The sequence below is a fragment of the Erpetoichthys calabaricus genome, chromosome 1 (genome assembly GCF_900747795.2).
Source record: "Erpetoichthys calabaricus chromosome 1, fErpCal1.3, whole genome shotgun sequence".
In the NCBI taxonomy this organism is placed as follows: Eukaryota; Metazoa; Chordata; class Cladistia; order Polypteriformes; family Polypteridae; genus Erpetoichthys; species Erpetoichthys calabaricus.
The window spans coordinates 285,379,517-285,403,251 of NC_041394.2; the positions used below are offsets into that span (position 1 = coordinate 285,379,517).

General features: G+C 36.4%; 1 protein-coding gene across 1 annotated transcript in view; it reads left to right on the top strand.

Annotated features, from left to right (window-relative positions):
• The first annotated feature begins 3,632 nt into the window (after positions 1–3,632).
• si:ch73-62b13.1 (Carbohydrate sulfotransferase 1-like) overlaps positions 3,633–23,735 on the top strand; it is a 40,044-nt gene continuing 19,941 nt past the window's right edge. The window contains exons 1-2 of the mRNA XM_028816016.2: positions 3,633–3,752; positions 15,088–15,261. Coding sequence (XP_028671849.2) covers positions 15,111–15,261 — 151 coding nt within the window. The 5' untranslated portion in view covers positions 3,633–3,752; positions 15,088–15,110. The remainder of the gene's footprint in view (positions 3,753–15,087; positions 15,262–23,735) is intronic.

Below are 23,735 nucleotides of genomic sequence, written 5' to 3' on the forward strand. Positions count from 1 at the left end.
CAATGCCATATGTCAATTCATTTGCAGAAGGGGACAAGTTAAAAGCATGTGCTCAGATAATGTAACAAACTTTCTTGGAGCAGAAAGAGAGCAACATGAAGCAATTAAAAACCTTGACCAAGAAAAAATCAGCAACACTATGATGAAAAAAGAAATCAAATGGATTTTCGAAGCACTGTCAGCCTCTCCTCAAGGTGGAGTATGGGAAAGACAAATCAAAAGCAAAAGAAAGATTCTAAACTCAATACTTAACCAACAAACATCCATCCATCCATCCATTGTCCAACCCGCTGAATCCGAACACAGGGTCACGGGGGTCTGCTGGAGCCAATCCCAGCCAACACAGGGCACAAGGCAGGAACCAATCCCGGGCAGGGTGCCAACCCAACGCAGGACACACACAAACACCAAGCACACACCAAGCACACACTAGGGCCAATTTAGAATCGCCAATCCACCTAACCTGCATGTCTTTGGACTGTGGGAGGAAACCGGAGCACCCGGAGGAAACCCACGCAGACACGGGGAGAACATGCAAACTTCACGCAGGGAGAACCAACAAACACTTGATACTTAATCCAAACAATAATGTGGGAAGTTGAATCAATCATCAATAACAGATCCCTCATAAAGACATCAAATGACCCAAATGATTTGGAGGCACTGACACCCAATCAACTTACTCTTACTGAAGACACAACCCAACATGTCCCCCCTGACTCTTTTCTAAAAATGACCAGTACATTTGAAGATGCTGGAAGCAAGTTCAATTCATGGCTAATTTGATTTGAAAAGTTTTAATAGTAGATGATGCTACACCCCGCAACTCTTTGGTAATGGGTCAATTGTCAAGAAGATGCCATTTGTCAAAGGTGCAGTTAGAAGAGTTTGTGTGCTACAGAAACAGCTAATAACTGAAATAAGAAATTCTTAAAACATTGTTTGCCGATAAATTGCTATTCATTTGAAAATATTATTTACACAATAAGAAAAGTTCGTGGCTCTTTTTGAAGTGAAATATAATAACTGCCTATGCTCCAACATAAACAATTAGAGGCCGGAAATGTAAGAGTCAATCTTAGAAAGTTAATGTTAATGTTCAATTAACATCTAATTTCAGTTTCTCATACTTTGATTATGGTATAGTCTTTTACCCTCTGTAAAATAACATGACATAGAACTTTCTTTGCTGTATCTGTAAAACTGAGTATTAATTAAGCCAGTTAGGAAATTAGGTCTCACTGCTAGCATGGGCTGTTAGATAAGTTTGCAAATAGAGGAGATTGGCAGACAGTTTTCTGACTGTGCTTAACATTCTACACATTTTATGACTGTATGACCAAAATTAGAGAGAAATTAAACAAGAGAAATAAGCCTTAAACAGAATTATCCTTAAACAAGTATCTTTCTTTGTAATATTAATTTTTCTCTATTTTTGTGAGAACTGTTTTGCTTTGAATTTTTACTAGAACCTTTACAACATATACATTTGGTTTGTGGAATTATTTGAGAATGCATCATACTATTGTAATTTTGAACAAATGCAGCTACACAAACAAAAAATGATTTTTCTTCCTCCTCCTTTACATACAAGACCATAATCAAAGGGAATGAAAAAAAAACAGTTATCAAAAGTAAAAAAATGAAAAAAATGGCATAAGCAGAAAGGGCAGGGAAAAAAAATCAGTGAAACCCTATATATACAGGAATTCTACTGAAAAATCACAACACATTCGGTTTGCAATCTTTCCTTAAAAAACACCACACAGTCAAAAGATGGCCCCTGCTTGATATCTCTCAGTTTTATATGCCAGGCTCAATCATCTGACCAAATGCTAACGATGGCCCGGCATAGTTCATTCAACAACTCTTTTGTGATGTTCCACCCATGAAGCCTTATTGTACGAGGAAGTCTCCTATTTCCCAGTGTCTCTACTCACACGCGTATGTACGTGAATTACTGCAAGCATGCATATATGCACATGCCCTCACTTTCGGGTATCTTCCTGATCTTCACTTTCTCTTTCTCTCGGGGACTTTAACATTTTAAAGCTCCTCTTCTGCACAACCCACACACATGCATGCACTCTTTTCATGTCGGTAATTGCAACCACACTCAGTTATAGGCTGTCCTTCTTGGCATGAATGAAGTAATGACAGAATATTGGTGTGCCAGCACTCAAGAAATTCAAGACTAATGACAGGCCTCCATGCTTGGTATTAAGCCACCCAGTGACGCTTCTTCCCATGGTGTCTCGTCCAATAGATAGATAGCTCACTTTTTTACCATTACTTATTCACATAAATCTCCAATCCCCCTCCTGCCTTTTCCACACTATCTGACTATATCAGATGAAACCCATAGAGCACTCAAACAGCATCTGAAATAAGAAGATTAAGCTGTTTCTCCGCCATACCCAAAGTGCCACAGTACCTGGACTTGCCATGACTAGCCATGACTTGTGACTGTTCATCCAACTTATTTAAACGTGCTAGAACATTCCTTATGAGGCAGGTCAGATCTTAATACTGAACGTAGTGCATTATAACATAATACAGAATGTAATATTGTAACTGTGCTGGATTTGTTGAGGTCCTTTAGATATTTAAAATCTGTTATGCATACTTCTGGGGTCCTTGTGCTCTCTAGAGTATTGCTTGCACTTGCCATATTTCTTCTTGTACTGTTCAGCTGTTATTGTAGATAAGGCATTATACTGTAATCTTGTTAATTCTGTGGTGATAATACAAGCTCTTAATGTGCATATGTGAAAACATTGTTGATTTATTGGTTACGAAATAAAACATTTAAGTAGATATAATTAGTTTTACTTTTGTCTAAAATGAAAGCAGTATTAAATGTACTTTGAATGGGGGATTAAATGTTGATAACATTTTGCTTTGTATTATTACATCCGTATGTATAAACATATTTTTCAGTACATAATATAAACAATACATGTAGAACAATGAAGGGTTGCTGTATTGATAACATTAACTTTAAAGTAAACATTGTTTGTATCGTTCATGCATGTCAGTATTACATGTAGTCCTAAAAATTAACTTGAATTTTTCTGATGTAAAGTATACTGTATAATGGGAGATATTTTAACATTTAAATCTAGATGCGTCGTGACCTTTTAGCCTATCCGATGCCTATATCCTTTCTTTCATGTTAGCCTACCCCATCTTCTTTCTTTCTTTCTTTCTTTCTTTCTTTCTTTCTTTCTTTCTTTCTTTCTTTCTTTCTTTCTTTCTTTCTTTCTCACGCACATATATGAGCACTTGCTGAAATTTCATACGCAGTGTCACATATTCTCCTTTAAGTAGAATCGTCTTTACATATATTTCATTGTGTTCAGTTTTCTCGTGACAGACATGTGCATTTCACTTTATGACAGAAGCCTTAAACTGACGCCCAGCCTCGCGCGGTCATTTCCCCCGCAGCAGTCTCGGCATCTCCGCCAATCCCCAAACGGCATATTAATTATTACTGCATCCCCCGCCCCCAACACACACACGCGCGCGAGCCCACACACGCTCACACACACACACGCACACACGCTAACTTTCCATCCTTGTGTTTTCATTGGATTGACTACTCTCTCTAGTGATTGGTTCGTTTTGGTAATGTAGAGTACGGAGCAGTATTTAAACAGGTGATGAACCTTTATTGAGGAAAGACGTACATTTTAAAGGAACCATAAAGAGATGTTCAGAAATCTGGATGATGCCCGAGAGAAAACAAAAAGGTAGGAACGACTGTAGACTGCGTTTGGTGTCGTTTCTGTGAAATTGACATTAAACATCTGAAAAACATCAGCAAGCTATACGCAGGAAGCCCGCCAAGTTCATGGTGTTTAGAAGTTTATCTCGATGAATTATACATTTGGTCCAGATATGACAATTCATTATGTTTGTAAGTACTGTAATTCTGTGCTTGAGAGTATGTGCTATTTGTGTCTTTTTTCATGCACGATTTAATGCATATCCACGTAAGATGTCTCAAGTTGTCAATCGATAGAAAATTATGCACGTTAGTGTGTGCGCAAATAGGAAGAGGCAGCCGATTACGTGTGTAAAAGAAAGAGATGCTCAGTTTAACTGTTTACGAAATCAAAATAATACCGATTATAATACGTTATTAGCTCTTACGGCTTAAAAGCTTGGACCAGCTTGTGTTTCTACACGCTCGTGGTATCTCTCGGTCGCGTCATCAATGTGAAATTCTCCATAGTTATTCTTATATTAGTTGCGTTAAACCTGCATGCAGTACTTTAACTTAATTACAGATTCCAGTGGGGGATGCAGACCCATTTACTCATTCCTACTGATTAAATCACAATTATTTGTATACAACTCAAATACTCGGCTCCAGTCTGCAAGCGGTAATATCGTCACATTTCTGTCACAAGTTAAAACTGCGAGGAATATACTCGGATGTTAAATATCTGAGAAAATCAAAGAATTATTTTTAATCCACCGTTGGGATGCTACTTTAATTAATTCCTGGCGTGTTCGGTAGCAGTTCGAGGAATGTATTTAAAAGTTTGGTAGGATATTCGTGTCTTGAAAACTTGGAACTTAGTCGTACTTTTGGATCTCAAAATATTATTGTACAGGCTTAAACTCTGCGCAACTTTACATCTTAGCTTTTAAAATAAAGGATAAACATTACTGTATTGCTGATCGATTGAAAACAGCTTTAACTGTCTAGTAAGCGTTTATTGACCAGTTTAAAGGCCCTAGTGTCTCCGAAAATGTCTGACTGTTTATACTATATATACCATGTAATGTTAAATTTGCTTTTAATCGTATTGCTGAAGTTTGAATGAAATACAAAAGATCAACAATTCTTCAAAGTCAACAGTGACTCTTAAACTAAACCTGGAAAAAAATCATTTAATGATGTACATTCACATTGAAATTAAAATTAAATAAACAAATAAATAAATGCATGGCATCAAAATGCATACATTCATATTCTAAATCTCGTTTTTCCCATGATAACGTTTGTGTCAGGTCGGAACTTATTCCAACTATTGTGAGCGCAAGATAGGGATTACCTTCGAACTGCATGCTTGTCACAGTCTATTGCTTTAGAAAAAAATAGAGCCAGTTTAAGCTTTACACTTGCGTACAATGAAATCGGAGTATCTGAAGGAAAATTACGCAACACCGTAAAGCTCCACACAGGAATTATTGAGCGGACAGAGAATCGCACCCGCTCTCCGGAGCTTTGCAGCAGCGACGAGTGCCGTGGCTCTTCCGCAGCTGAACGATTGTTACATTTGTACTCCAAGTAAGCTGTCCAGTAAATTATCATTTCCACTGCCGTGTATATCACAGGGGAAAAGTCTCTACCCGCATCTAATTCAAGTACAATCAAAGAAAATTATACAGACATCAATTTAAAATGTGAGATGTAACCGCTGATAGACATGCACATGCCTTTGGAAGGAATGTTTTATGTTAAAAAAGGATAGACGTATGAAATTTAGCAATTTTATAGTAGCAAAAATGATTAGCAGTTAAACTCCTTAGAGTGTTTTCCGTGTTATTTGACTTTAATATTTTGAAGAAAAAAGCATTTCAGATTATTTTTTTTAAGTAGAACGCTATATAAGTACAGAAAGCTAAGAGAATAAGTTCTAATTTGTTTTCATTGTCATTGTTTTTTTCAAGCTGACTTTGCTGAGATGTTTAATCGTTTAAAAAACAAAATTAGATTGTTTCTGAATAAAAAATCTTTTGCCTTCTGTTTCATGTAAGCGAATGCCACCGTAAACAATTGTATGTGGGTAGTTTTGTTTCTATCATTAATCAAAATAAATGTTTATTTTTCATGGCATAATAAACTTATGACTTACAGTACTTAAAACTACTATGTGCCCTGCAGCATGTCCTGAAGTGTATTTATTAAGTCTATAAAGGAGAATAAAGCATGAGATTTGGTTACCAGAACTAGTGATGTTTCAGGTACTGTTCCATTAAAATTATATAATATATATTCATATAGAAAACATTAAGCTAACATTAATTAAAACATATTTTATGAAAGTGTCTGCTAATTTATGAAGAGTTAGCTCTGTCCAAGGTGCTGAAATTATACTTTTCTAAAAGAGTCGAGGCGTTAGACGCAGAAAAACTATTAAAAGTATGTGAATTCAGTGTTATATGAGTTCATGTTTATTTGCAAATATAATATTCCACTAATTATAGATTTTAAAAATTTTATATATACGTAGTTGAATAACATTATAACTAAGTGTCTGCTTTTTCATGAATCTCAAGTATGGTTTAAGATAGTCATAAACCAAATTGAAGTCTATTTAAAACACAATTTATATATAGTAAATGCTTAATTAGGATAAATGCATATGAAGAGGAAATCTCAAATTTCACAGATCTGGTAGCCCCACATCAGAATGGATTTAAAAAAAAGTTAGCAAACATAAAATTATATGAAATAGTCTTTAGGAAAATAATATCTACTTGATTTGCTTTCTTATGTATCAGCATATTAGTTGGATAAACCAAACATTTGACACAAATCCAGATTTCCAGGAAAAAAAAGATTGTTTATATGATTGGTTAAAATAAAAGAAAATAAACTACTACTAACTTGTTTTTGATTTTGTGGTGTGTAATACTCTGCAAAACAAATTCATATATAACAAGTAATTTTATGTGAAAGAAAAAAAATGATTATAACAGAAACACACTTTACAGTCTTGAATTGTTTTTGTCTTTCTGTGCATTGTGCACCTTGTTGCCAAGATACAGAGAGTTACGTGGAGGTGGAGCAGCTATGAAACTGGTTCCGGCCAGGAAATGGACCTGATTTAAAAAGGATTCATACTCAAGAGAGAAGAGTATCTGTGAATTAATAGTGGGCATGAAGATGCTGCCTACAGTGATAGCCCCTACTGGTTTCAGTAAATGCTCCAGAGGTGATTGATTGGGAGCACTAGATATAAGCCAGTGCTCTATGGAAATGGCAATTAGCCTGCTGTATCTCATCTTTGTCGGTTCAAAGATTATGTCCATGGGATTCCTCAGTATGGTGTTTTGGATTAGAAGACTGGTCCCAAGAAACTGCTTTGAGTAGGTCAGCAGAAGATGTGCTAATCCAGCAAAGAAGAAGAAGAAACCAAGAAAACAAAAAGTAAGGAGCACAGATGAGTGTTTTTCCAGAAGGTAGAATTACATATTTAACAGCTAGTCCATGAAATACAGTACATGCAGTAATATAGCTAGGGCGCTTATGGTAGTATATAGTATCCCTGCATCTTTCCATCTGGTTGGCAGCATACAAGACTCATTAAGACAATAATAGAGCTTTGCAGGATTCAGTACAGGGCTTCATTATAACTAGTGTTAATAAACTATTGTCATTACAGATACAAAGTGCAATATAGTACAATAATGTTTTGAATTAGTAGTCTCTATTGGTCATGTCCATGTTCCTATATAAAGTATGCCTCTTTACATTGATGTTAAGAATGCCAATATATTTAACCTTAAAAATGTTTCTGGAATGCATTCAGGTACTTGTTATATTTAACCACAAGCTGATGTGAAGGTTATACTTGAGACGCCAGCTTGCTCCAATGTACAGAAAAGTAAGGTGCAGCAATTACTACAGTCCATCACTCATTGTATTCTTGTGTAGTTCAGTTAAATCACCAGTTTTAAATTAGCTTTAGGGGTCATTCATGTATACAGTCTTGAAGTGGCACAAGTTGTATTAACATTTTTGGTACAAAGTGTGCAAGGATGCAGTGACATTGCTCTTAATATTTAATTGAATAGGCAGTGGTATCAGCTGAGTGCAAGTACTACAAAATGACCCAAAAATCTTTGCTATAATTAGTTTACCTTTGAAAGAATACAACAGAAAGAAATGTGAGATGAGTACTGAAAGTTCTTACATTGTAGCAGGTTTGCAGACTGTAGCTGTTAGTGGTGAAAAAATATAAAAAAATAACTTCTAAATAGTGATTACAATATTTATTAACTATGACTTTAAAATAATTACATAAAATACTAAAGTGACAGGTCTAGCTGTAACTGTAATGTACAGTAATTCCCCATTTTGTTTTTTGTGTAGTCATTTATGATTTTCAGAAACCAGCCCATAAGAGCTTTCCAGGATTTCCTGTTAATGTCAATGCCTTTAAGTTCAGCTTAACAGCACTCGTCTGTGTAATTTTCTGCAGTGCTAATGTTTTTTTTACTTCTTCCAAGCTCCAGCAACTTCCCCTTCAAACTTTTTTTGACACAATATGACCAAAATATTTTAGCCTAAGCTTATCATTATATGATTTATTTGTGCAATTGGGTTGACTTGTTATACACCGGACTGAACTGTGTATTTTAAAGTCCAGTCTTCTCGTATGTGTGACCTCAAAAATTGTGATATTCTTTTGTTCTCTTTACTGATGCCACAGCTTTCAGGGACATCCTTTGCGAATGAGAAGATCACTATTTGATGCCAATGCATCATTTCTGGATATTATTGTCTTGCCTTGTCATTGTTTTTGGTATCTATTAGAGGCATTGTCATTTTCCTTAAGTACAGTATTCATTTAAACCTCTGAGTGCAAAAAGATGAAGTTTTCAACAATCTTTTCTTTATTGTCTATCTTCACATGGTCAGTGAAGCCACCATTAACAATTTTGGTCATTTTTGCTGACCAAAATTCAGTACAGAATAATGCAACACAAAGAAATAGATAGGTAGTGTATAGTGAGATGCTGTCTGAGCATAAGAAAAGTTACCAAAAAATCATCTTCATAAATGGACATTAAACAAATGAAAGTGAGAATATTAGTTCATTCACATAATACTAATATATATTTGAAAAAGATCAAACCACCATGCACAGAATGTGAGGGTTAAGGTATACAATATTTTGTAGGGTGCGATTTACACTATTATAAAACTCCATTAAAATTATTGTAACTAAAATAATGTTTATTTTATGTCTCGGCAGATAATGCAATCTATGGATATTGGAGTGGAGAGGGAAAATCAGCCCTTTAAAATGCAAACAGACTGAGCATAATAAGTACATGAACATTATCAAGTTTAGTTCAGCCTGCTCACACATAAGATGTTTGCCCCAAATGGTGCAATTTTGGTTCTATAGAGCAAGTTAATTCAAACTTCATATGAATAAGAAAAGGATGCTCTTGTAACATTCCTCTGACCCAGAATAACATTGAAGTCAAAGTATACAAAAAGAACACCCTTTTATTAAAAATTAATGCAAGTTCGAGATTAAAAAAAATAGCAGATAAAAATACAAATGTAAAAGAGAAAACAAAAATTCTGCACTCCTTCATGCCTATGTTAACTGGTCTTAAATGCCTGCCTGATTTGTGAAGTAGCTCCTTCACTTGTACACCACAAAATCCCACACCAGTCACTCTTGTCTTCTTCTCTTCCACTCAATGCCACAAAATTCTAGCTTTTCCAGTTAGAAATTTAGTGATTGCCCTAAATAATTTCTGTAAGCCATCTAGGGTCACTTTCAGCCAAGTTTTGGAATCATTGCTGGGGTCCTTTCTTCTGCTCCAAGGACAACAGGTTAGACCTTTCTCTAGCAAAACCAGCTGTTGCTGCATGAACCTTCCAATGCCCTTAAAGTGTCAGGTCTCTAAGGTCTTGATTGCACTCTTCTCTATTAAAATGGCAGTAGTCTCATATGTTCCCTTTTGGGGCAAAGTACCCTCTTGTGGCAAGAAAGTGCTGCCACTCTTAACGGCTCCTTCTTCACATCACATTAACTCTAGTCAGAAGGCATCCATTTAGATTCTGTCATTTTTAAATTTTGTCTCTTTATAATGTGGAAGGGTACAAGTGTTGTTCACTTTTAATTATTGTTTATGTCTTTCAGTGTGAGAAGAGTGACCTATAACAAAACCAAAAAACACCTTTGTCCTACATTTCAATTTTGCATTTTAATACATGCCATGTATCAATTAACAATTGTGTGAAAGATACATTAAATTACAGTATAAAATGTTTTACAGTATGTGAGAAGATAATTTCTTACACAATGTTTGTTTGTTGTTATGTTGCAGTTATGGAACTAGAGTGCTTTACCAGTTTGGTGTAAACACCAATTTCATTTATGCAACTTCTGACTCCTTTGTTTTAGGTTAGATAATTTTATGGATTTTCTTATACATCTATGCTATCACTGTCACCTTGTTTCCAAAGTTGTTCTGAATTCAGTACAAATTATGTAACACTGTTAAACCTTCTTAATCCAATCTGCAACCAATGTGCAGAAGAGGGTTGCAGGGAGCCAGTGCCCATATGTGCAAAACTGAGAAAAAAGCAGGACCTAACTCTAAATGGGGTTTCAGTCTATTCTACAGGGTGGCCCACGAAAAAGTGGCCCTCCTCCACCAAGACGACTGCATTACGTGGTGAAGAGAAACATGACCAAATTTGTTACTCACATTTACAGAAGATGCTGAAAGTGATCTCCTTGTGTGTCAATTCATCACTGTGCCAGTTTTTGGCATGTTCACGTACACTCTTTGCACTCTCGGTGGAGGCGGGCCGCTTTTTCATGGGCCAACCTGTATAACCAACTTACACTGAAATCTAATGAATGTAACATGCATGCCATTAAAATGTGGTAGAAAAATGAGTACCTGAAGAAAAGCCCTCACAGACATATGGAGAATGCACAAACTACACACAAATGGCAAGTTCTACACTAGATGTGGGAAAAAGTAAGAAGAATTATTAATAAAAGATGGAAGACTCTGCTACAGGAGGCAACATCTGAATAGGATTTTGGGGTTTACAGTAGTAACATAGGCTTCTCTTCTAAGCAATTTGCAAAAGAGATTAGCCCTTAGGCTGTATTGTAAACACAGCAGAATACACATTGAGGAATGTTATGCTCAAACTATGTAATGCAAAAGTGAGATCATAACTGGAGTACTGTGTAGAGTTCTGGTAAGCACACTACAAAAAGGATATGACAGCACTTGAAGGTGTGCAGAAGAGAGCAACTAAGTGAACCCAGGACTTAAGGACATGTCCTACTACAACAAACCAAGTGATCTTACATTTGTTTAGTCTTGAGCAAATGAGGCATTATGGGGACCTAATCCACATCTTCAAATTCCTCAAAGTATATCCAGCAGAATTCTTTTGACTAAATGGTGAATCATGTACACAAGGACATCAGTGGACATTAAGAGGAAGTGTGTTTAGGACTGAAGCCAGGAAGCACATCTTTACACAAAGAGTTGTAGGAATCTTGAACAAACTACTGAGATGTGTAGTCGAAGCAGAAACCTTCACAACCTGAAATATCTGGGTGAGATATTGGGACAGCTTAGCTATTTACTAAACAAATGAGCCCGAGGGACTGAATGGTCCCCTCTTGTTTATCAAATGTATTATGGTCTTTTTTAACCTGGTGTACAATTCATGTCAAGTACACTGGATTCATAAGGCAGCATCCATAATCACTATGCCAGTGTACCACCCCATTTGAATTATTTATATTTAAATATTAAGACAGTTTCAATATGCCAGTATTGAAAATGGACTGGTTACACAAACATATGGCATTATGCTTTTCCATATCCCACCTACCCAATGTTAAAAATTAAAAACAATGAATAAAAGTGAATATGTTTACAGGTGGGACAATATAGGATAATTTCTTCTGGACTTGCTGATGGTCACATAGTGAATTATCATTAGGTATGGCTAAGTGCCTGAAAATCACTACTTAAAAAACAACAATTTAAAATACATGGTAGTAAAAACATTTGCAAATGTTCAATGCAAAATTATGAGAAGAGAAAGATATTTTTAGTTTTTTATAGGAATGCAGAACTGTACACCATGATGACAAATGTGGTGCCAGGACTGAAAGCAAGAGAGGTTATATTTAAAACTGCTATAGAATGAAGACAAAGGACTTGATGTGGGGTTTTATCATGCAACAACAACATTTATTTATTATGTACATTTTCATATATAAGTATAGGTCAAAGTGCTCTACAAGTAGTAAAAAAACAAAGTTATATTAGAGAGGTATGTGACGATGCGGGTTCCCATCTCTGTTTTGGGATCTCTTGAACCCGACACTGTCGATAATGTAACCAGATGAGCTGGACAGTGAGGACACAACGAAGCTAGGGAATGGTGCAGTTGTAGACGTGCTTTTATTAAAAACAATCAAAAGCAAAAACAGTGTCTAAAGTGCAATGCAATCAAAATGTCAATAAATAAATAATCCGTTAAAACCAGTCAAAAAGTGGAGGTTAAAATCTAATAAATAGATCCTTTAAAAACCTAGCTTAAAACAATGGCTGGAAGCAGTCCTTTCAAAAACAAAACCCGGTGCCTTCTTTCTACTGGCAGCTCCCCTGCTTCTCCCATCCAGCCTTTGCACCAGGGGAGTCACCCTACCTGCAGCTGTCCTCCCTCACATCCGTTTGCCTTTTGGTCCCTGGCTCCGTCAGACCGAGACTTAGGTTCCCCAAAGGCCAGGGTGCTTACACTGGGGTTCACTCTCTTAAGCCTTCCTGACTCCTGCTGCCTACCATGGCCTAATGTAGCGAGCCAACCACCTTCTGGGTCACTATAGCTAAATGACTGCTCAGCTGGAGTGACTGCTTCCTTCAGCCCCACCGAGTGTCGGCTAAACACCCTTTCCAGGGGGCTCTCCTTCCAGCTGCCTGCAAAACATCAGTGAATCTGCTCTCGATCTCTCACTCTCTCTATCTTGCACCGGCTCTTTACTTCTCCAGCCTTGCCTGTCTTCCTACTTCTAACCTCCGTTCGCTCCAATCCTTTTTTTGTTCCCCCCTGCACTCACGCTCCTACTATATATAATGGGAATGTGGCTCAGGTGTGGTGATTAGCAGTTCCAATTACAGATGTGGACGATTCCTCACCTGCGCACTTAAGCGAGGAAACGCCCACATCACGAAGCACACGAGAATCGCTCTGGCCACATTACCATGCCCCCTCTTTAAGCAGCGAGTGTGGCGATTATTTATTTAAAACTGGCCTTTTCTTTTGAGCCATGGACCCGCTATACCACAAGGTAGAGTGGAGAAATCCCCTATTTCCAAGTCCAATTAAAGTTAATGTCTGATTTCCTAATATTGCTCTATAGTTAAGTCAACAGAGAGAAGCTGAAAACAAACTACAGGTGGCACAGATGCTGAAGAAAGTAAAACTCTTGGGGGTTCCAAGGCCATAGGACTCACCACTCCTATGGAGACAAATGTTCACCATTTGCTGACTTTGAAAAATGACATTTAAGATTAAACTATAAGCTTCTTTAGATAACTCCACTCAGTAGAACTTCCAGATATTTGGAAACAGCCGTATATACAGTAACTTTTAAATTAACCCAAAATCCATACTGAACCATCACAGAGCAGCCCTTGAAGTCCATTGTAATCACATCTATAAAACTTGAATAGGATAGATGGGAAGTCTGCCTTCCCTGCTCATGACTGTCTGTAGTGACTTCTCAGTTAAAGGGGTCTTAATTTAATCACCAGAGTGAACAATAGTAAGTCAAATTGCTAATACTAAGTTGTTGAACCATAAACCACACAGTGGCCGACTCAGCCCAGACTTTGTAACTCTGAGATGTCATATAATCTGCCATATTTTACTTGTACAAATACAAAACAATTATAAAATGTAAATGGGACTTGGAGGTCATATTGGTTAAAAAGAATATGTTAAGTAATAATAGCATCTAACTGATAATCATCATAAGTACTGTGCATTCCCATGCAAAGGCTATAAAGTATGCTGAATATTTGTTCTTACTTCTTTTTCTCTTCAAGTCTATATCTCCTTGGGTAAAAGAGCAACTATATAATTAATAGGCTTAAGTGTAATGCCCAGTGGCATGGTGGCACAGAGGTTAGTGCTGCTGTCTCATGGGTCCAATGTTCTGGATTTGAATCCCATGCCTGATCATTGTCCTTGTGGAGTTTTTATGTTCTGCCTGTGTATGCTGACTTTAATTCCAGGTACTTTGCTATTGTGCCCATATCCCAGAGATGTACATATTAGAATTCATTGGGAAGCTGCAATTGACATTTCATGAGTGTGTGCAATAATGGGCCCTGCAAAAGACTGTCACCCATTCCGTGTTTGATTCCTGCCTTTCACCTGACACTGCCAAGTTAGACTTCAGTAGTGTGTCAGCCCTATAATTAAATTAAATTGGTACAAATAATTAATGTATGCTTAATTCTGCCCAACTTACTATGATCTTGAAAAGCAGAGGTGATATCCAAACCAAAATAAAACCAAAAAAAAAAGAAGGACTGGAGAGTGCAATACTTAACTATGCGCAGAATTTAAGAAATCATAAGGGCCACTGGCCAGGTTCTGTAAGTGAGAAAGTGGCGACTGATTGACAGCTTGATAACAGGACGTGAGCAGGCCCAGGGTCCTCCAGGGACACAAGTGGGATGCTGCAATGTTGAGATGACATTCAAAAGTAATTGCCAGTTTGAAATGGAGAATTGTTTTCCTTTCACTTTGCTTGCAGTATTCTTGAAAATATTGATCTGATTCAATCTAAAGGAAAATATACGGCTAGCAATTTCAGTACACCAATGATTGGCCATTTTAAAGTGTATGAAATAACATGGTTCCACTCAGAGCGAGTATCTGCTTTCAATAATGTCCCTTGTTCACTGAAAAGAAAGCACTCATTGGATTGCATATTAGGTGCACTCAGGCTCAAATTACAGGGAACGTATATGAACAAAATAAGGGATGAATAGTGGAAGAAGAGATGTAAAGAACACAAATGTTTGCTAGCACTTACCTATCATTGTGTAATCTAAATCTAAATTTGGCTTTGCTTCAATGTATTTACTGTACCCCAATTGCTTGTTTTGGATGTAACCTCCTGCCATGTTTCCGATGATGACACCAGACTTGCGTTAGAACCATATTTCTGGTAGAAATGAATGAGCATTTTACTTAAAATATTCTTATGGATTCTTTACAAAGCTTAACACTCCCTGTGCACCTCCTTTTTTGTTGTTCTGTAACAGGGTGAAGAATGTAGATAATTTGGATGTGTCTCAGCATGGAGTGCTCTTGGAAAACTGTCCTGCTTTTAGTGTGTACCTCTCTTGGGATCCAATATACAGCCATTCGCTCCCTAAGGGATACATTTAGCGCCCCTTGTTCAGGAGGGGATCTGTGTCAGCGCAGGGAAGTTAAAGGTGAGTGTAATATACAGTCAATCATTTTTAGAAGGGAAATGGGTGAGTGAAGTTCAGGGCCTTCTTTAAAAAAATAGCTTACAGTATTAGTAATCAGACACCATATCAAATTTGTAGTGTAATTACATTATTAGTAGCAGGAGTTGTAGTACAAGTAATAATAGTATTGTCACATGTACAGAGTTTCCAGTGGCATGATAAACAACAGTGTAATAAAATGAAAAGTAAAAACTTGGTTAGTGCTGCTTGCTTTCAGCCCAGGAGTTCTAGGTTCAAATTATATCCCAGATACTGAATGCATTAAGTTTACACTTTTCTTCCCTCTAAGTACTTGTATTTTCATGCCATAACTCAAAGAAATGTATGTTAGGCTATTTGCTGACTCTGAATTGAGGGTGTACCCTGTGGTAGACTGCCCTCTCTCCAGTTTTTCTGCCTACCCTGAGCATGATGGTGCTGGTAAAAGGTCTAGCCCTTTTCTACCTCAAGCTGGATTAAATAGATGGAAACAGAATTGTTGCATAATTTGTTTGATATCACCATAATCACCCAAAAAACATTTCACAGAGTTTTGGCAGAGTTCATGTTCAAATACTAAAAACAGGGCAAATTTTGAGCAGATGTGTCACAGCCTAAGATAGATAAATTGTTAAAGAGTGGAGGCATTCCCAAAATGTAAAGCAAGTTTAGAAATGTTCTACAGTTAGTGCAGGACATGTTTATCCCAAAATTTAGAAGCAGTAAGTAAATAAAAAACACACACACACACAAGATGATAAATGAAGAGCTAAAAAGAAGTTTTTTTAAGCTTCCGGATGAGATAGTGGGACAATTTAGCTATTAGCTAAAGATACGAGACTGATGGACTGAATGGCCTCCTGTTGCCTGTCAAAGTCCTTATCTTCTAAGGAAAAGAGACATATTAGGGATACAAAGACTAATAACTCCATCTCTGACTATAGGGCATTTGAGAGTATCAGTTAAAAAGAATATTAGGAAGACTAAAAGGCAGCTGAAGAGAAACATTTCAGAAAAGGTGAAAGGTGAAAAATTACCCAAAGAGATGCTTTCATTGTTTTCAGAAGTAAAAGAACAGTCAAGGAGGAGGTGACAAGTGTTAGGAATGGTAAGGGTGAGCTAGAATATACAGACAGTGAAATATCAAATGCTCTGAACTTGTATTTTATTGAAGGTTATACATGGGAAGAAGTCGATAATCTCCGAAAAGTAACAGGGACTACTAAGGAAGTACTTAACTGTTTTAAATTGTAGAGGGAGAATTACTGCTTAGCATAAATACAATGAAAATCTAAGAAATCATCAGGATCAGGTAACATTTTTCATCAAGGGCTTAAGGAAGATTGTGAGTACTTATATAAACTCTTGGCACATGTCCTTTAAAATTCTCTGCACACTGGGGAAATTTCAAAAAACGGGAGACAACAAATATTATTCCATTGTATACAAAGGGTAATCAGGTTGATCCAAGTAATTACAGGCAGGTAAGGTTAATAATGAGCATCATAGGTAAATTAAAGGAGGTAATTATTAAGGAAAAGAATGAGCAGCACATGGCATGAGCAAATAGTCAACATAGGTTCAGACGAAGAAGGTTGTGCTCTGCTAAGATACTGAAATTCTATGTGGAAGCAACTAAAGCATGTTATTAAATAGGTGCATATGATTTGATATATCATGATTTTCAGAAGGTGTTTAGTAGGTACCACATGAAAGGTTAGTGATCAAACTAAAAGTAGTGGGAATCCAAGGTACTGTGTGCATGTGGGTACAATATTGGCTCAAACACAAGCAAATGATTATGGTGAAGTGAACTTTTTCAGAATTGGGTAATGTTAAAAGTGTTATCCCCCAAGATGCTGTGTTGGGGCTGCTGATCTTTTTAATACACATAAACAATCTGGACAAGAGTATATTCAATAAGTGAGTTGCATTTGCAGATGATACCAAACTAGGTAGAAGGGAAGATAATGTAGAATCAGCTAAATTGTTACATAGAGATTTAGATAGCATACAGGTTTGGGTAGATTTGTGACAGGTGAAATTTAATGTAAGTAAATGTAAGGTATGACACATAGGAAGCAGAAATGTTAAATTTGAGTACACAATGAGAGGTCTGAAACTTAAAGGTATCCTTTTTGAGAAGGTTCTAAAAAGTCATAGTGGACTTGTCACAATCTACTTCAAGAAGGCTAATAGGGAGCTAGGTTATATAGCACAAGGTCTGGAGTACAAGTCAAGGGAAGTTATACTTAAGTTATATAATGAAGTAGCTATGTCTTTAGGAAGAGTAGGTAGTTAGGAAAAAACAAGCAATCAAGAATGAAATTTTAAAAAAGGGAACAGGAAAAATAGAAAGCAAAAGAATCAGGAAAATTTGTTGTCATAGAGCACAAACAAAAGAGCAAAACAAAATCAAACATCAAAGCCATAATGCTGTACAAGAGTTGTAATCAAAGTATTAGAAGCAAAAGGTTCTTACACTACTTGTTTTTTCTTTCGATTACTTACCACTAAAAGGTGAGGTTTGCTTTGACGTTAATTCAATGGTCTGTTCTGGAACATGTTGTTGAGTTCCTCCATCTTGTATAGGTACAGGGTGATGACATGGCATATCATATAATCTACTTTTCATGTGGCAAAAAGGGCCATAGCAACCATAAAAAGGATACACTGTTATTTGAAAACTACACAGAATGGTGGACATACAGCGGGTGGTTTTTGGTATGATATGGGAGTTTTTCCCAAACAAAATTTACAGTGGCCTCAGTCCCAGAACATACCTGATGGCTTCATGGGGAACAGACCCTCAAAAATGGAAACTGGCCATAACAGCTAATAAGTTCCAAAATACTGTAGCTAATGCCCTCAACAGAGAAGGGTTCTAAACAAGGGGTAGACAAAGAACCTTTAAAAAAATAAAAGATTTATTTCAAATCCGGTGTGAATGTCCACAAAGCTCGAAAGAGCACAAAAGGCATAAATGTATTTTCATGGAAGCAATCTGATAACAAAGTCCCAAAACAGAATCCAATAATCGTTGTCAAAACAAAGAAGACGTGATAAATCCAGAGAATCAAATAGTCATAATACAGTAACTCACAAACATCAAGAACTGACAACAATGAACTACATTAGACCAGTGGGTCTCCTCAGCCTTTGTAGGAATCTTCTTGGGTACCCCCACCTCCCTCCATACCAACTCCAACCCTTCCTGAAACCACTAAATTAGTATTTCTTATAACAGCTTTAATCTGAACAATAAATGTAAAAATAAATAATAAACAAAGAAACACACATCACAAACTTTTTGATTTGTTTCCTTTAGAAATGAAGGCATAATTAGTAATAATAATAATAATAATGGTCCTCAGTTATCAATGTTCTGTTACTCTTTGCTGCTTGATACAGCCAGAGTTTCACTTGCAACATGATACAATAACAATAAAAATAATTGTAATATTACCACTACTAATAATACTACTACTAATAATAATGAAAGATAATAATATAAAATACAACTACTATTACTACTACTTCTACTACTAATATTTAAAATACTGCTACTACTACAATAATAAACTAAAAACTAGTAATACTACTACTGAATATGCTTAATAAACTTACTTAATACAGTTAATACAGGGTCAAAATGAAGCTGAATATTTAAATATGTAAAAAACTAACATGTAAATACATCACCTACACTTGTGAATTTATCTAAACTTCATTTTGTCCTTCTAAGGACAGCAGATAGCAATAAGGCATTAACTGAATCTGTAATGTTATCTACCAATAAAATTAGCCAACAATTGAAGTTCACCAGAGCTATCTGCTCTGGTGTGGTCTTGATGACATTCCTCTATTTGCTAATGGAAAATTATTGTGACTGTCAACAATGTTAATTTGAGTATTAATGAAACATTAATAACCCCAATAGAGTCAAGCTGTGGATCTCCAGAGCTCCACTCTGTCGAGGAGGTTATCACTTTACATTACACTTCAGTGATGTTTACACAATATGCCTGGTTACTCTATGGTTAAAATTAGGGTAGGCCCTGCATACAGTATGTGCTCTGCGTACAGTAAGGGACAGCTTAGGGGCTAGGGATGCTTCAAACATGAAGAGACTGTTGGCCCTGCCTCTAGGAGCACCACCCACAAAGCACAAGGAACCTGAAAAAATATGTGACCTCACAATCATGTATATAATTAGACACATTGCATAAATAAATGTAATAAACATATATAAAATACTTGACGTTAAAAGACATAAAAAAGAAACTTAAACAAAGAATATAGAACACAAATAAGCAGAACCATGACAGTTCTGAGATGACATCACAATTAAAGCATTTACATGTGCAGCTCCAATGTTAGGATTATAACCTTGTTCTTGTGGAGTAGCTTGTTCTTAGAGGTATGCTGTTGAAACCATTGTGGTTCTGGTAGCATTAACAGTCATAAGTTGGTGCAAAAAAGGGGACTAGACAAAAAACAATCCAATATTAGAACCTTATAATGGTTTTTAATTAAATCTTGCCTAAAATAGAGATTCTGGGACCTGCTTGTGAAGTCAGAACTTGGTGTAGTGTTCATAGACAAATGCTTCATGAAAAGGTGAGAGGTCCATCTAGAGGTTATTTCAGATCCTTTAGAGAAGTAAAAAGCAGTAAAATGTATATTTTCTCTGATTCACAAATTTAAGGGAAGCAATAAAAATTCAACATTCTAATACTTAAAAAAATTCTATGAATGAGCAAATGAATAGTAATGTTTGGTAGAATAGTCATAAATCATAATTAATAAATATCTAATAAATCATGAATTATTCAGTTAGTCTCAAGATTACAAGCACATAGGGACACAATTCAAATTAAAATGTTGACAAAATTCACACATGATAAATCACCAATAAATGGCAAGAAAAATCAACACAAATTAAATATAAAATAGGTGCTCAGATTCCTGCTGTTGGTTTTCACTGCGACAAGACAGACATTATTGATCAGCTGACAGTTTCAGACAAACAAACAGGTTCAGGTTTATTGTCATGGGTGCATTGTACATAGTGTACACAGTACAATGAAATTCTTACTTGAATGTCTTTACAGAACAGTTTACAATAATACAATACCAACAGACACACACACACAAAGTATACATAGCATTCAACATATATACAATTATATTTGCAAGCATTTCTTATATAGTGTTAGTTATATTACAATATTTGCTATTAGGACTTGCAGATACATAACCTAACAATCCATTGATGGATAAAGAAACTGTCCGTGAATATACTGCCAGTGCTCCTTTATCATTTGCCAGAAGGAAGGAGTAAGCAACCTTTTAAGAGGTTTCCATTAATAGCTCACACTTTAGACAATACAGTTAAATGAATGTACTTGAAGAGAAGGCAAATTTTAATGCAGGGTGTATATGGTAAGCTGTTTAAAATAAAAGGTTTGATCTCTCTTTATTGTTTGACATTATAAATACATTTTGCTGTTCCGCAAGACAGTCAGGTTCAATTTTACATATATACTGAAATTCATTGACATTGTTTGGGGAAACCATCATTAAACACCATATCCATCAACAATATTTTTAAATATGGTGAAGATTATATCCTTCATTTTGTGGGTAGTGATTCTTTATATCTTCTCTCATGACAATGCCACTCCACATAAATTCTACCATCTGCTTGTGCTGATCTAAAGGTTCTAATCTTTTATACAGAGCCTGGATAAATGCAAAACAAACAAAAAAAATCATCACAATTTATCCACCCTCATTTATCATGTCACTGCGGTTAAATTAATAGCAAAGTTCATTTCCAATAAGTTTACCTGAGAAAGCATGGCCTCCATAATGTTCCTTCTGTTCTTGTTCTGAGGTGCTGATGCAACTAGCAAAAGATTCAGGCATAGAAGATGATCCAGTGGTGCTAATGCTAGCTAGCTGACTAATGTTCAGTTCCTTCTCCCTTGCTGCCAAGAATAAGAAGGCTGCTCAGTTGGTTGGAGGAGAAGTTATTCAGTTAGATGCAACATAAAGTGTCAGTTTGTTTTCAGAACTGCTAGTTTGTTTTTTTTTAGTATTTAAAAGATTTGTAAAGAAATCAATTTTTCGCTTCTGTACTGCTATGAAATAGGTTAACCGGTCCATAGTTTATTGAAAAAAAATTCAAGGAGGAACCTAGAGAACCTACCACTTGGTCTTGAACACTTCTGATATTTTTTTCAGCATGTCTTGGTCGTGCATCACTGTATGTTCCTTCTTGTTCTTGGTCTCTATCTCTTTTGTTTCTCATTCCATATCTTTCCAATCCTGACTTAGCACAGAGTAACCAGTGGTCTAATTCATAAAACTTGTGTGGATTCAATCATGAAGGTATACTTATGGCAAAAAACAGGAAAATGTGTATGCCAAAAACAAATATGATTTATAAAACCCATTGTACACACATCTACGCAATTTACCTTTATAAATCACCATCATCTTATAAATGTGCATACATGAATGCACCTCAAACCTCACCCAGTTCCACTCTGAAATACCATACATGGATTGTGCTAGTGAAAATCATACATATGCTGTCACAATGCTACAGATCTTCATTGACTGATAGAGGACCGTTCCACCTGATGAGTCCATTCACCACCAATTGCATTTAAAGAGTTGTACAGCATGCTCCACACGGTGTTGTAGCACCTCTCCTCTGCACTTTGGGGGTCATGGAAAGGCATAAGTGGCCAGTGTCTAAGTGGTAGTGACTGTCCCCTATTACAATGAAAACAACAGGCCATAAGAAAAATAGGGTTCAGCCAGTTATGTTACCAACAAGCCAGCCATTAATACAGCAACATCACCAAGTCGTCTGCTTACACATAACAAAAACAGCATCATTTTCGCTAGGTGCCCTTATCGCATTTTGAATGCTGCCAGTTGCCATGATTAGGTTAAGAGAGCCGCACTCTACTGTAAATTTCCTTTTTGAAATTGGTATGTACAGCCAAACTATTTGGAAAGTTAATATAGCACCTCATCAGTCATTTATGGCTTCCAGCACAGTGGCAATGATGTAGCAGAAACTTGGCTGAGATATTCCTGATGTGTCCACAGGTGCCTGTTGCTAGAAAGCCAGTCATTGATAAAACCTGCATATGAACAGGCTGAGCCCAATTTCTGGGAGTCTGCATTTGTAATGCCAGGGCAAACACAGTTCATAGTCCCAAGAGAATGGGTCCTGAAAGTCTAAATCAGCTCATAACCCAGTCATCATCATGGGGTCCCTAAACTTTTGTTTCCATTGTATATGACCATTTGCATGGTCCCCCAAGCAGTGCCGAAGAAGACATATTGTGTCAAACCATTAGACTATAAACAAACTGTATGCTATAAGATCTAGAGAGTAAATTATGCCTGTGTTGATACTGCACTTTGGTTTCCAATCCTTAGAAGTGACAACAGGTAGCCGATACATACTGATGGAAAAACATAAAAGTTCTTCAGTGCAATTAAGCAGCACTGGCCCTCTTAAAAATGAACTACAATTGAGTCTATATATCATACTCATCAGTTTAGTATGTCTTGTCAAGTCAATGCACATTTTAATAAAGGCTGGGTGATATGAATTATTACACGCATGACACATCAAGTAGCTGGGTTGGCTGCATTTCCATACTTGATCAAGGGTGTCATCATTTCCTAGTTTCTTGGAAATATTGCAGATGGATGAGTCAGATTTGCTGTAAATATACAAAAGACTTCTTGTCAAGTTTAATTTTATAAAATCTGATGTTTGTGTGGAAAGCTGTGTACACTCATTTTGAGCTTTTTTTGTATACGAAAGTTAAACAAAATCTGACCCCAGGTGTGGAATTCTAATCCAGGATTTTGGATCTGTGAGATAGCAGTACCCTGCACTACACTGCCAACTCGGACATATGAGTACCAGGTACAATATTGTGAATGTTGCAGTTCACCTGTATAGGCACATACTTTGACATGGTGACTGTATTGTCAAAATGAAGAAATCCAGAAAAACAGTTTTAGGCTTTCTGCTCTGATTTTCTATTAAGTTCACCAGTTAAACATTGGTTTATACTGAAGCACTAGTTCAGTTAAGGGTTGAAGGAAATGACAGTCTATTCCAGTACTTTTGGGTATAAGGACAATTCTGTGTGTGATGCAAGCAGATTGCAGGGTGTGCTAATATTCACATATATGCTCTGTCACTAAAACAATGTACACCCTGCAGAAAAGGAATGCCTTTGCCCTGAGATCTGCACCCATGCATAATGTATATCACTGAAATTTCTTTTGCACTCGCATTTCACACACTTTGTTTGCAATTTAATCTCATGGAATCACAGGAGAATTTAGAAAATTTCTTATGAATACTGAATCCCAAAGGTTTATCAATATTCAACCAGTGTAAGAATTTACAA